General features: G+C 37.3%; 1 protein-coding gene across 7 annotated transcripts in view; it reads right to left on the bottom strand.

Moving 5' to 3' along the window:
* The window catches only part of LRRFIP2 (LRR binding FLII interacting protein 2), a 107,853-nt gene that overhangs the window by 15,714 nt on the left and 78,943 nt on the right, over positions 1-13,196 (bottom strand). For 4 of the 7 annotated variants that reach the window (XM_059390584.1, XM_059390586.1, XM_059390585.1 and 1 more), the window contains 2 exons: positions 10,478-10,648; positions 2,833-2,925 (listed from right to left, as the gene is read on the bottom strand). In XM_059390584.1, coding sequence (XP_059246567.1) covers positions 2,833-2,925; positions 10,478-10,648 — 264 coding nt within the window. Of the gene's footprint in view, positions 1-279; positions 373-2,832; positions 2,926-10,477; positions 10,649-13,196 lie in introns of all 7 variants that reach the window. The other 3 variants (XM_059390581.1, XM_059390582.1, XM_059390583.1) reach the window with 1 other exon arrangement.

Here is a 13,196-nt window from a genome sequence, read left to right as displayed (position 1 = left end):
TGCTTCTGGATGAGAATCCTGGGGAAATAAACTTCCCTAGAAAGTTCCTACTTTGTAGGTTTCACAAGCCCAGAGTCCTGCTAGCAAGAAGAGTTCTTTCCAGATATACTATCACGTTTTTCCCTGGAAGTTTTTTTCTGTCTTCTGCCTATTCCCATTTCAGTGTATAAATGCTCAAAAATAACCAAAAGGACAGATTTTTAGGAATCTCTAACTTAAATTATATTGGTCTATTCCTCATCAATGAGCTTCAGACCGAAGCCCAATTTTATTTCATACCCTAATATTTTTATCTTTCCACAGGAGTGTCTCCTGGAGGTCAAACACCTCTTTTGTTACGATGTCTATTTTCTGCTGCATTCGTTGATTCTCCTGCAGAGGAATTGGGGAGAGAAGTAATAAAAGAACAGAAAGAAAAAACGGAGGGGATCAGATGGAGGAAAACAGAACAAAAAGTAAAGCTGATAAAGAAACTTAACAAAGGGAGAAAGAAAGCTGCGCTGAACAGGAAAAGAGCTGCTTGCGAAGGAGATGACATCCAGTGTCTTGGCGACAGGACTTCTGCTGGCTTGCCACAAGGGAAGTGGGAAGAACTACTGGGAGCACAGCCCTGCGGCAGCAAGCCAGTTAGGGCTTCTGTGTACAAGCAACTCCACGTATGTGTTCTTCCTCTGATAACTGCCTTTTTTCCAAACATGGAGCAACTTACATTTCTAGAGAGGGAAATTTTGCTTATCAGAGAGCAAGCTATAGTTATAAACTTTATTTTCTTAAGTAGAACTAAAAAATACAAAACATCTGAACTTAATCATTTCAAATTTGTTAGTAGAACCTACCACAGCAAGAATATCATGAATTTGAAGGAACAGTCGTATTTTTAGTTAAGTTCAGTTTTTTAGAAAAACCAGAATTCAGCATGTATCCATTCTTAAGCAACTATTCTCTTTAGGCAACGAGATTCAATCTATACACTTGAATATTAACAGGTTTTCTTTTAAGAATTATTGGTAAAATGTGCTCGCTTCGGCAGCACATATACTAAGAATTATTGGTAAATTACAATCTCCTACCTTTCCTACATATACATTTCTTAATCTACTTTACCATGAAAGACCAAAAAGCATTATTTTCTCGTATTCAATGTTTTTCAGTTATACATACACAGGGGTATTAACATCTAAGAGATGTTACTTCTAAACATAAAAACTCCTAAAACTAAAGTCTTTAAAGTTCGTACATACAGCACCCTCGGCTTTCTTTAAAGAAACCACAGTGACAAGTTACGGGAATCAAGCATTACAATTTCTCTTAAGCACTATCATCAAATTAAAAGCTAAAACACTTAACCAATTCTAACTTAAGGTACTGAATTTGAGAAGCAGCTGGCAAAGCAGCTTTATTATTCTTCTGAAATCAAAAGTGGGGAAAAGTATATATCTTAATTAGAAAAAAATCACAAGCGGTTGGAATATAGACACAAAAAAAACAAAAGGACAAAAAAGGAGAGGAATTCACATTATTTTTTAATACCAGGTGGACACAAAACTTAGATAATATGCTTCATGCCAAAAATGGAAAAACAAGGACAACTAACTTCACATGTAATCTGATATTTTCAAAGGGTTATCTGTGTCTACATTTAGCATTCACAAACTCAATCTGCCAGGCTACATTGAATTCAATCATTCTCAAGAATGAAGAAAAGTTAACACAAATCTACAAATAGAAAAGTAGTCGTTTCTTTTCCTCTATTAAATGGTTTTTTTTTTTTAAGTTATTTACAGGGTGAGAGATTTAAGTGGGGCAGGTCCATGGGGAGAGGGAGGAGAACCAAGTGGGGATGAGTGGGGGCAGGGAACGTCCTGAGCAACAGGAATGTGGATGAGTGTGGTGCAGGAGACATCTCCCAGGGATCCCAGGGATCCCTAAGAGCTGGCCTTCCGAAAAGCACTCCCCTGTCATCAACATTAAGGTAACATAAGAAACCTTTGAGGGGCACCTGGGTGGCTCAGTGGGTTAAAACCTCTGCCTTCGGCTCAGGTCATGATCCCAGCCTGCTTCCTCCTCTCTCTCTGCCTGCCTCTCCGTTTACTTGTAATCTGTCTGTCAAATAAATAAATAAAATCTTTTAAAAAAAAAGAAACCTTTGATAATCACACCATGCCAGTGGACAGGATCTCTTCCCAGAATACTTAAAAAACACTAGGAAAAACCTCAAAAGCCACATTTAAAGTGAGTTATCTTGTTACTCACAAGATAACAGGAACAAAAGTACAATAAATGCTTTCAAAGATTTCTTGGTGGACACCACTGCTTCACATTCCTCAGGATGCTGCCAACACTGAGGCACTCAGGGTTCCTCCACCAGCACAACCTGCCCACCTCGGGTTTTTCATAGAAGCTGTCTGTCTTGACTAGTGCTTTTCCTTTAGCCACCTCAGAAACAGATCTACCTCAGAGAAAATCAAATGTCTTATTCCCTAAGAATCCTGCCCCAGCAGACAGCATTCACTATATTCCAAAGAATAATGGTACTCATAATTTTTTCCTTTTGCCCATTTCCTAAAATATCTTTAGCAAAGAATGTGCTTAGGAATAAAAGATAATTACAAAAGCTTTTGCTAATACAAGGGGAAATGTTTATAAAGTTGGTAGAATTAATTTTTTAAGCCTGACTTTATGTTTCATGTGTGTGAAATTTTATGGTACAGCTAAGATGAAGAGACAAGGAAACTGTGGCATTGTAACTCCCTTCCCTCCCAACACACACCCCACAGTCCCATTCAATGCATTTTGTTCAAAATTAAGTATTTCCACAGTTCACGCACATACCTCAATGAGCTCATCTCTCTGTCGAAGGCCTTCTTTAAGTTCATCCATCTTATGCTGCAGCACACTACACATATGTTTCTGCCTTTCTAACTCCTGTTAATAAACAAATGATACAGCTTATACAGCTAAAAGCACACAACAAACTGGCACGTCTACAATGCACTAATACCGAGAGGCTAAGACTGACCTCCAGAGAAACACACTTGGACTTCCCATGCATAGTAACTTAGAAAAATTCTGTTTCTATGGAAAGGTTCAGAAAATTAATATTTTTCATCTCCTAGGAGTATATATCTAGAAAACCCAGACTAATTAATGGCAGAATTATTGAGAACAATGAGAAGACTTAATAAAGTAACATGTTATAAAATTAATATATAAAATCCAATAATCTTCATAAATATAAATAAAATATAGAGAAAATACAATAAACACAATATCAAAAAATAAAAATTTAAAAATACATGTATAAACTTATAAGAAATACCCAAAATCAATATGAGGAAAATCATATAAAATATTCCTGAGGGACAGGGAAGTAGGACTAAATAGAAAGGCATATTATCTTGGATAAGAAGACTTAGTATCATAAAAATGTCAGTTCTCCCCCAAATTAATCTATACATTTAATGCTGTCCAAATAAAATACCACTAAGCCTTTTATTCTCATTAGAACTTGAAAAATTGATTATAAAGTTTATTTGGAAGAAAAAACAGCCAGAAAAAAAAATACTGGTAGAGAAGAAAGCTAGCCTTACTAAACATAAGGCCTATATAATTAAAACAATGTTTGTAAGGGCTTATAAATACAGATGAGGGACGCCTGGGTGGCTCAGTTGGTTAAGCGGCTGCCTTCGGCTCAGGTCATGATCCCAGCGTCCTGGGATCGAGTCCCACATCAGGCTCCTTGCTCGGCAGGGAGCCTGCTTCTCCCTCTGCCTCTAGCCTGCCACTCTATCTGCCTGTGCTTGCGCTCTGTATCTCTCTCTCCTCTCTCTCTCTCTAACAAATAAATAAAAATCTTAAAAAAAAAAAAAAAGACTTTATTTTAAATAAATAAATAAATAAATACAGATGAAAGGAGCAGATGAGAAAATCCAGAAATACACCCAGTTACACACCAATTACACATGCAAATATTTTAAGCAAAAACAAAGCAAAATGATCATCTCCAACCAATCAGAAAAAATAAGAGATTTATGTTAGTGAGACTGGAATAACTGGATATCCAAATGGAAAAAGGAAATTGGAAGCACACCTCACAGTATACACCAGGACGAATTTCAAATGGATTGGCAGTGTATGGAAAGAAGGGAGAAAAAAAGAGAAAAGGAAAGAAGGGCACAGTTACTAGAGAAAAAAATGATAACCAAAGAGTAGGAAAAATTGTTACTAAAAAAATGACCTAAAAATCCACCAGCAAGGAAGGGAAATGGGTAATAAGTTAGACTATATAGAAACTTTTGAATGGCAAAAGGCACTCTAAGCAAAGTAAAAACACAAATGATAAGCTACAAGAAATAAACTGCAAGTTGTATCAGAAAAAAAAAGGTTACTGTCTCTCTATATAGAGCCTCTAAAATCAAAAAGAAAAAAATAAAACTATATAGAAAAATAGTCTAAAGAAATGAACAGTTCACAGAAAAAGAAACAGAAATCACTCTAAATATAAAAAGATGATCATAGGGGCACCTGGGTGGGCTCAGGGTTAAGCCTCGGCTCGGGTCATGATCTCAGGGTCCTGGGATTGAGCCCCGCATCAGCTCTCTGCTCAGCAGGGAGTCTGCTTCCTCTCCTCTCTCTTTCCCTACCTCTCTGCCTACCTGTGATCTCTCTGTCAGATAAATAAATAAAATCTTAAAAAAAAAAAAAGATGATCATATTAAAAGAACAATAAATTAAAACTGTAGGTCTCACTTAAACACAAGTCGAAGTCCAAAAACTTGACAATGTATTCAGGAAAATATCGGAAGGAAACACTGGAATATTATTCAGGAAGGAAATTCTGATGCACACTACAACACAATATGAATAAACCTTGAAAGCATTATATGAAGTGCAATAAGACAGTCACAAAAAGTCAAAAACTATATAATTTCACTTCTCTGAGATCCCTAGAGTAGTCAAACTCAGAGAGAGAGAAAGTAGAATGATGTTTGCCAAGAGTTGGGTGGGAGGGCAGGAATTGTTATTTAATGAGTACAGAGTTCTGCAAGATGAGAAAGTTCCCATTGCACAACAATGTGAATATACTTGATATCACTGAACTGTGTGAGCTGTAACACCTTAAAACGGGTAAGATGGTAAACTGTTATACTTTTTACCATAATTAAAAGCAAAAAATAATCTAAAGATAAACATTTTTAAAGTGGGGCGCCTGCGTGGCTCAATTGGTTAAGCAACTGCCTTCGGCTCAGGTCATGATCCCAGAGCCCTGGGTTCAAGCCGTGCATTGGGCCCCCTGCTTAGTGGGGATCCTGCTTCTCCCTCTCCCTCTGCTGCTCTACCTGCTTTTGTCTCTCATTCTTTGTCAAATAAATAAATAAGATCTTTTTTAAAATAAATAAACAAAAAAAATTTAAAGCAATTCCTAAGTATCGAAAATAAAATGCACTGAGTCTAATTATATATCCAGTTAGCAGCACAAGTACACAGAAACTATTTTGAGTAACTTTTAAAAACAATGGTTGGACTATACATAGTATAGCAGCAAAATAACAACCAACCAGAACAAAACAAAAAACTTTTAACTATTTTCAGTAATTATATCATTTGTGGCGACATTGGTATTGCTATTCTGAGCACTGTGGGATAGAGCAAAGAGAACAGAATATAACATAATTACTATCATCCCCAGTGACTTTGAGAACTAGCAGTGGGAAAATGGAGATATACATATGTAAAACAGCATAAGGAAAAATGCCAGAGTCCTGAACGTGAACTAGAACTACCAGAATAAACTCATAATACATTTTGACTTTAAAAACAAAAAAGTACCCCACATAAATATTTCCCTGATACACCCACTAAGAAGGCCTTTATAAACAGCGATGATCTCGGTGGCAAGAGCTCTCCAGCACCCATACCGCCCCACTAAAAGAACCAAGGCTCCTTGGACAAACAGCTCCAGGTTTGGAGCAGGAAATGTACCAGATGAGCCTGGAACACTTTCTTGTGCTAGACAGAATTTATCCAAAAACAAACAAACAAACAAACAAACATGTCAAAATTACTTAGAAATCAACCTGAACACATTCATATTACTTAAAGGTTGAACAATCTGAAAATCAAAAGACTAAAAGCTAGGAGTGCCTGGGTGGCTCAGTCATTAAGCATCTGCCTTCAGCTCAGGTCACCATCTCAGGGTCCTGGGATAGAGCTCCACATGGGGCTCCCTGCTCAGCAGGTAGCCTGCTTCTCCCTCTCCCACTCTCCCTGCTTATGTTCCCTCTCTCACTATATTTCTCTCTGTCAGATAAATAAAATCTTTTAAAAAATAAAATAAAATAAAAATTTTAAAAAATAAAAGCTAACATGAATTCAAATCATCAAATGCTGGTATTCTTGACTTCATAATGATATTTTAAAAAAATTTTTTAAGATAAGGAACCTGTGGCTGGAATATATAAACTCTTGCAACCAATAATAATTTTAAAAATCTAATTTTAAAATAGGCAAAAAAGAGAGCCACCTGGATGGTTCAGTCAGTTAAGTGTCTGCCTTCAGCTCAGAGCATGATCTCAGGTCCTGGGATGGAGTCCCATATCAGGCTCCCTGCTCAGTAGGGAGTCTGCTTCTCCCTTTCCCTCTGTTCCTCCTCCTGCTAGCGCTCTCTCTCTCACTCTCTTTCTCTCAAAAAAATAATAAAATAAAATAAAATCTTTTAAAAATAGTAATAAAAAATAAAATAGGCAAAAGATTTGAATAGCCATTTCTCTAAGGGAGATACATGAAGCATATGAAGATATACCCATAATTATTAGTATTCAGGAAAATGCAAACCAAAACCACAGCTGCTAGGAAGGCTGTAAAAAGAAAAAAAGTCAGACAATAGTGTTGGTGAGGGTGTGGTGAAATCAAAACTCACATACACTGCTGGTGGGAACGTGAAATGGTGCAGCCACTGTGGAAAATGGCCTGGCATTCCTCTAATGGTTCAATATAGTGCTGCCATATGATCCAGCAACTAACTCCCTTCCCAGGTACACACTTAACAGAAAGGACAACATACGTCCACACAAAGATATATACACCAATGTTTACAGACGCATTATTCATCACAGCATGTGCATCAGCACACAAATGAAAAACAAAATGTGGTATACCCACTGAATGGGAGAGTATTGGGCCATAAAAAGTAATGAGGTAGCGACCCACACTACAATACAGATGAACATCCAAAATAGTTAAGCTAAATAAAAGAAGCCAGTCTAAAAAGCCAACCTCCTATTCTGTGACTCCACCGACTGTAAGTTTAGAATGGGGAAATTACTACAGAGAAAGAAAGCAGACGAGTTACTGAGGGCTGAGGGGGCAGGAGACAGAGCAATGACAGTAAAGGATACAGGACCTCTTTCTGACACGACCACAGTACTCTAGAACTAACTGGGATGGCTGCACATAATGTGAATATATAAAAGCCCCTGAATTGTACTTTTAAATGGATGACGTAGATGGTACGTAAATTTTATCTCCAATCCATTTTAAAATAACTCAAGAAATAAAAAACAGTAATGATAAAATTAGTATATCCCATTTTCCAAACCCTGATCAACTAACAAATCAAAGCATCTACCAACAGCACTGTAAAAAGAGTGAGCCTCACATCAAGGCATCCTGCCAGATGATAACCCATAACCCGTGAAGCAGACTTGCCAAAAATGCTGCACCTTTGTTTGGTTAAGCCTCTAAACCTCATTACCTGTTTACAGAAAAGACAGAGGAAAAGGGAACACAATAAAGACACCACAGGGATGAAACAGCAAAATCTCTAAGGCTGTTGGAAACTGTTAAGACAAGCAATCCAGTGTCTTTGACGCACAAATTGCAAGGGAGGGGAAAAAAAAAAGAGAGAGAGAGAGAGAGATGAAGGGAAAGCTATAAACACAAAGAAACTTAAAAGATATGACAACTAATTTCAACTTATGAAACTTACCTGGATCCTCAAGGGTTTTTTCTGTTTTTTTTGGTTTGGTTTGGTTTGGTTTGGTTTTTTGTTGTTGTTTTTGCTTTTAAGTGTAAAAAAGAAAACCACTTAGGACATTTGAGACAACTGAAATTTTAACAATGGTTGGATATGTAGTATGAAGGAATTATTCTTAATTTTTTAGATTTTTTTCTATCGTTTAGAGAGTCTTACCTAAACTCTTTTTAAATATGAGGTACTGAGGGGTGCCTGGGTGGCTCAGTTGGTTAAGCATCTGCCTTCGGCTCAGGTCATGATCCTGGCATCCCAGGATCGAGCCCTACATTGGGCTCACTGCTCAGCAGGAGTCTGCTTCTCCCTCTCCTCTGCTCCTTCCTGGTTTGTGCTCACTCTCTCTCACTCTCTCAAATAAATAAATATCTTCTTTAAAAAATATGAGTTAGTGAGGTCTTACCTCAAAGAATAGGAGTGGAGGAAGTAGATGGACAAAATTGGCCATGGATTGATGACTGGGAATAGATGATGGCTTTAGGAGGCTTCAGAATAGTCTGCTATTTTCCGTATTTTTAAAAAGTCTAGGGGCACCTGGGTGACTCAGTGGGTTAAGCCCTCTACCTTCAGCTCAGGTCATGATCTAGGGGGTTCTGGGATTAAGCCCCGAGTCGGGCTCTCTGCTTAGCAGGGAGCCTGCTTACCCCTCTCTCTCTGCCTGCCTCTCTATCTACTTGTGATCTCTGTCAAATAAATGAAATCTTTAAAATAAATAAATAAATAAATAATAAAATAAAAACTCTAATAAAACATGTCTTTAAAATCTCAGACAAGCTTTTAAAAAATGAAAAGAAAAAGAATCCGCTACTAAAATAAATAGCTATTAAGAAAATACTATACTTGGGGCACCTGGGTGGCTCAGTCGTTAAGCCTCTGCCTTTGGCTCAGGTCATGATCCCAGAGTCCTGGGATCAAGCCCTGTATCAGGCGCCCTGCTCAGCAGGAAGCCTGCTTCTCCCTCTCCAAATCCCCCTGCTTGTGTTCCCTTTCTCGCTGTGTGTCTGTCAAATAAATAAATAAAATCTTTAAAAAAAAGAAAATACTATACTTGAGACATCCCTAATCAGGCATTCATTCGTCCCCAGAGTAGGCATAGAGACAATATTTAAGATGTGGTATTACAATCCCAGCAGGAAGCACTGAAGACATTTTGAAAAATTGTATTAATACCATTGTTGTTATAATTGAATGGTCCTTCTCTACCCTTTCCTTCTGAGCTATAATAAAAAATACCTGAATGCCTGACCTCTCTGTAGGTCTCTGAAAGTGAATATTCTACTGCATGAGGCAGTATCTATAGGGGCACTGGGGGTGGCTCAGCCAGTTGAGCAGCCAAGTCTTGGCTGACTTGTTATGAGTGCTGAGCCCACACTGACATACCATTATTACCCAAAGTCCACAGTTTACATTAAGGATCACGCTTGGGATTATATATTCTATGGGTTTTGACAAAAATAATGTATTCACTCATATAGTATCATTCAGAATACGATCACTGCCCTAAAAACCCTCTATATTCTGTCTATTCATCCTTTCTTCCCTGAAGCCCTTGACAAACACTTCCACTTTTTAAATCTGACCAAAACAGACTGGAATGAGCACTTTCAGTCCTTAAGGAAAAAAATCCCCATTTATTAACACCAGTCCCTTTAAGGTTGTATTAACAGCTTTTCTCCCTTCAGATTACTGATGTTTCTAACAACACACCAATGTACTTCCTAAATTGTTTTCTGGGCTTTTTATTTTTGCAACGTAGTCACAATTCATTTTTTGGCAGTACTACCCTTTTGTCCTCTGCTCAGACTGACATTAACACTTTAAAAAGTCCAAATCCAATAAGAGAACCCAATTTGTTTTCTGCAGTTGTCAAAGGGCAAATCTGAACCTTGCACAGTGCCTTTTATTTTCCATCTGCACATTTTAACAATGTAACTTACAAACCTCTAAAGAAAACATCTGTTGACTTCTGACCTATGTCTCCATCCTGCTGTTTTTAAATAACTGGTTAAAAACTTCTCTCCCATCATTTAGAAAACAGACTATCTTGAAAAATTATAGAAAAGAAAAAAGTGAACCATCTCACTGAAAGTCTTCAGAGCTTTGTGGCATTCCAGCCAGTTAAAACAGGAAGAAATAAATAATTCACTGTAATTATCCCAATTAAGAGATAGCAAATAAAGATAAAACTTGAGTTGTATTCTATCTTCAGAAAATGAAGGAGGCCATAAGATTTTCCTTAAGAGAATTAAGTAGACTTTATAAAAATTTAAAAAGGAAAATATTTTAAGACCTGAAAGCTCATGTTTGTCAACTTCCATGGATCAATCCATTTCAACTGAAGCTTCAGTTCTAGGTATGATGCACTCTTCCATCAAGCCCAGCATCCCCAAAATGGCAGGTTCTAATTTTCTGGCCCAGAGAAAAGGATGATACAACATGCACAATTACCTTTGATTTTTCTTCATTTTCTCTATAAAATTCTGCCATCTGTTCCTCCTGTTCTTCAATAACATCTTTGAGGGTGTCTACCTGGTAGATCAAATTGTTCTTCTCATTGTCTAACTGTGCATTGGAAACCATGGCTTTCTTGTATTTTTCTTCCACTTCGGACAAAGACTCCTAAATGAAAGTCACAGCCATCAGCCTGATATCTAAAATATGTTCATCGTTTATATGCAGTATAACAAGAAATATAGCACTGGCACAAACACATGAAGATGCATTTTTGCAAAATGCAAGCGGCTTGGGGAACACCTGGTTTAGTAACATGCACATGAAACAGAGGATGATAATAAGCCAATTATGCCAGGATAAAAACTTTATATGCTCTCTCCTATCCAAGAAGACAAAATCAAGCAGCAGTGCAGCCTCTGAAAGAAGAAAAGGTATGCAGACCACATATATTTGTGAAGAGTCATTAAATGAAAAAGCATCAGTGTTTTCAGAAATGTTACTCTTGTTTTTAACAACAAGCTGTTTGGTATTTAGAATGCAATGATAGAACAAAATACAACCTCTCTTCACACAAGTAAACTTTATTCTCGTTTGAATTTTGCTACTTTCCAGACATCTGTTTTCAATACTTTCTTGTTCTGTATAATGATGCTAATGTAAAAGCATAAGCATTTTTTCTAACAATTATTCAAATTCTGGTCATTCTTACATAAGCAAGCAATACAAAAATGATTTAAAAAGAGCAATAACAAAACGCCTGAACTTTTATCTAATTCAAACTTTTCTGCTTAAAACAGCTTACAAGTCTATTTTTTTAACAAGCCTATTTTTTAATAACTATCTAATTTGGTTTGATTACTACTATCTAATTTGGTAGATTATTACTACCTACTAACAGTTTTTAAGGCTAAAAAGAAAAAACATTTTGGAGCACGTGGGTGGCTCAGTTGGTGAATATCTGCCTTCGGCTCAGGTCGTGATCCCAGGGTCTTGCGATCCCACATCGGGGTCCCTGCTCAGTGGAGAGCCTGCTTCTCCCTCTCCTTCTTCCCCTACCTCCTGCTTGTGCTCTCTCTCACTCTTGCTCTCTCTCACTCTAACTCAAATAAATAAAATCTTAAAAGAAAAAGCATTTCACATTAAAAAAACTCATTACTTTTAGAAATAAATTTTAAAAATACTAATGTTTATATCAACATGGACGCGACTGGGGGAGATTATGCTGAGTGAATTAAGTCAAGCAGAGAGAGTCAATTATCGTATGGTTTTGCTTATTTGTGGAGCATAAGGAATAACACGGAGAACATGGGGAGATAGGACAAGTGAGTTAGGTGAAATCAGAGGGGGAGGTGAACCATGAGAGACTGTGGACTCTGAGAAACAAACTGAGGGTTTTGGAGTGGGGGCTGGAGCCTGGTGAGCCTGGTGGTGGATATTATGGAGGGCACGTATTGCACAGAACACTGTGTGTGGTGAGTAAACAATGAGTCTGAGAACACTGAAAAAATAAACTTAAAAAAATACTAATGTAAATGTTCAATAAACCAAGATCAAAGATATAGAAAATGACAGTCCAAAACCCTTACATTTGCGATCAACTGACTCTTGACAAGGGTACCCAAACAACTCAATGGGAAAGGAATAGTTTTTCAATAAATGGTGTTGGGACAGCAGGATATCCACATGCAAAAGAATAAAGTTGACTCCTACATCACACTGTACACAAAAATAACCTCAAAATGGATCAGAGACCTAAATGCAGGAGCTAAAATTCTAAAATTCTTCAAAGAAAACATAGCGCTAAATCTTCATGAGCCTGCAGAAGACAGGAGTAGGTTTCCTAGATACAGTACCAAAACTACTATCAATGGAAGACTTCATCAAAATTAAAAACTTTTGTGGCACAAACAGTACCATCAAGAAAGCATTACAAAAAAAAAAAAAAGACAACCCACACAATGGTAGAGAATATTTGTAAATCTTATATCTGATTAGGGACTTGTACCCAAAATATATAAAGAACAAGAATTCAATTTAAAAATGGGTGAGGATCTGAAGAGAAATTTCTCCAAACAGGATATGCAAATGACCACTACATGCACGAAGATGGGCACAACATTGTTAATAATTAAGAAATGCACAAAGATGGGCACAACATTGTTAATAATTAAGAAATGCACATCAGAACCACAATGAGAGGGGTGCCTGGGTGGCTCAGTGGGTTGGGCCTCTGCCTTCAGCTTGGGTTGTGATCTCAGGGTCCTAGGATCAAGTCCCACATCAGGCTCTCTGCTCAGAGGGCAGCCTGTTTCCCTCTCTCTCTGCCTGCCTCTCTGCCTACTTGTGATCTCTGTCAAATAAATAAAATCTTAAAAAATAAAAACCACAACGAGATGCCTTGTCAGACTTACTATGATGGCAATGATTTAAAAAAAAAAAAAAGCAGAAACAATATTAACAAGTGTTGGTGAGGATGTGGAAAAACTAGAAGCCTCATACATTGTTGGGGAGGATGCAAAATACTGCAGCTGCTTTGGAAAACAGTTTGACAATTCTTAAAAATGTTAAATATATTGTTACCCTATGACCCAGTGATTGTCTTCCTAGGTATCTATCTAGGAGAAATGAAAAGGTATGTCCATACAAAAATGTGTACACAAATGTTCACAACAACATTCTTCATAACAGCCAAAAACTGGAAACAGCCTAAAAG

Source organism: Mustela nigripes, chromosome 2 (genome assembly GCF_022355385.1).
Source record: "Mustela nigripes isolate SB6536 chromosome 2, MUSNIG.SB6536, whole genome shotgun sequence".
Lineage (NCBI taxonomy): Eukaryota > Metazoa > Chordata > Mammalia > Carnivora > Mustelidae > Mustela > Mustela nigripes.
This window is presented reverse-complemented; position numbering and strand designations above follow the sequence as displayed.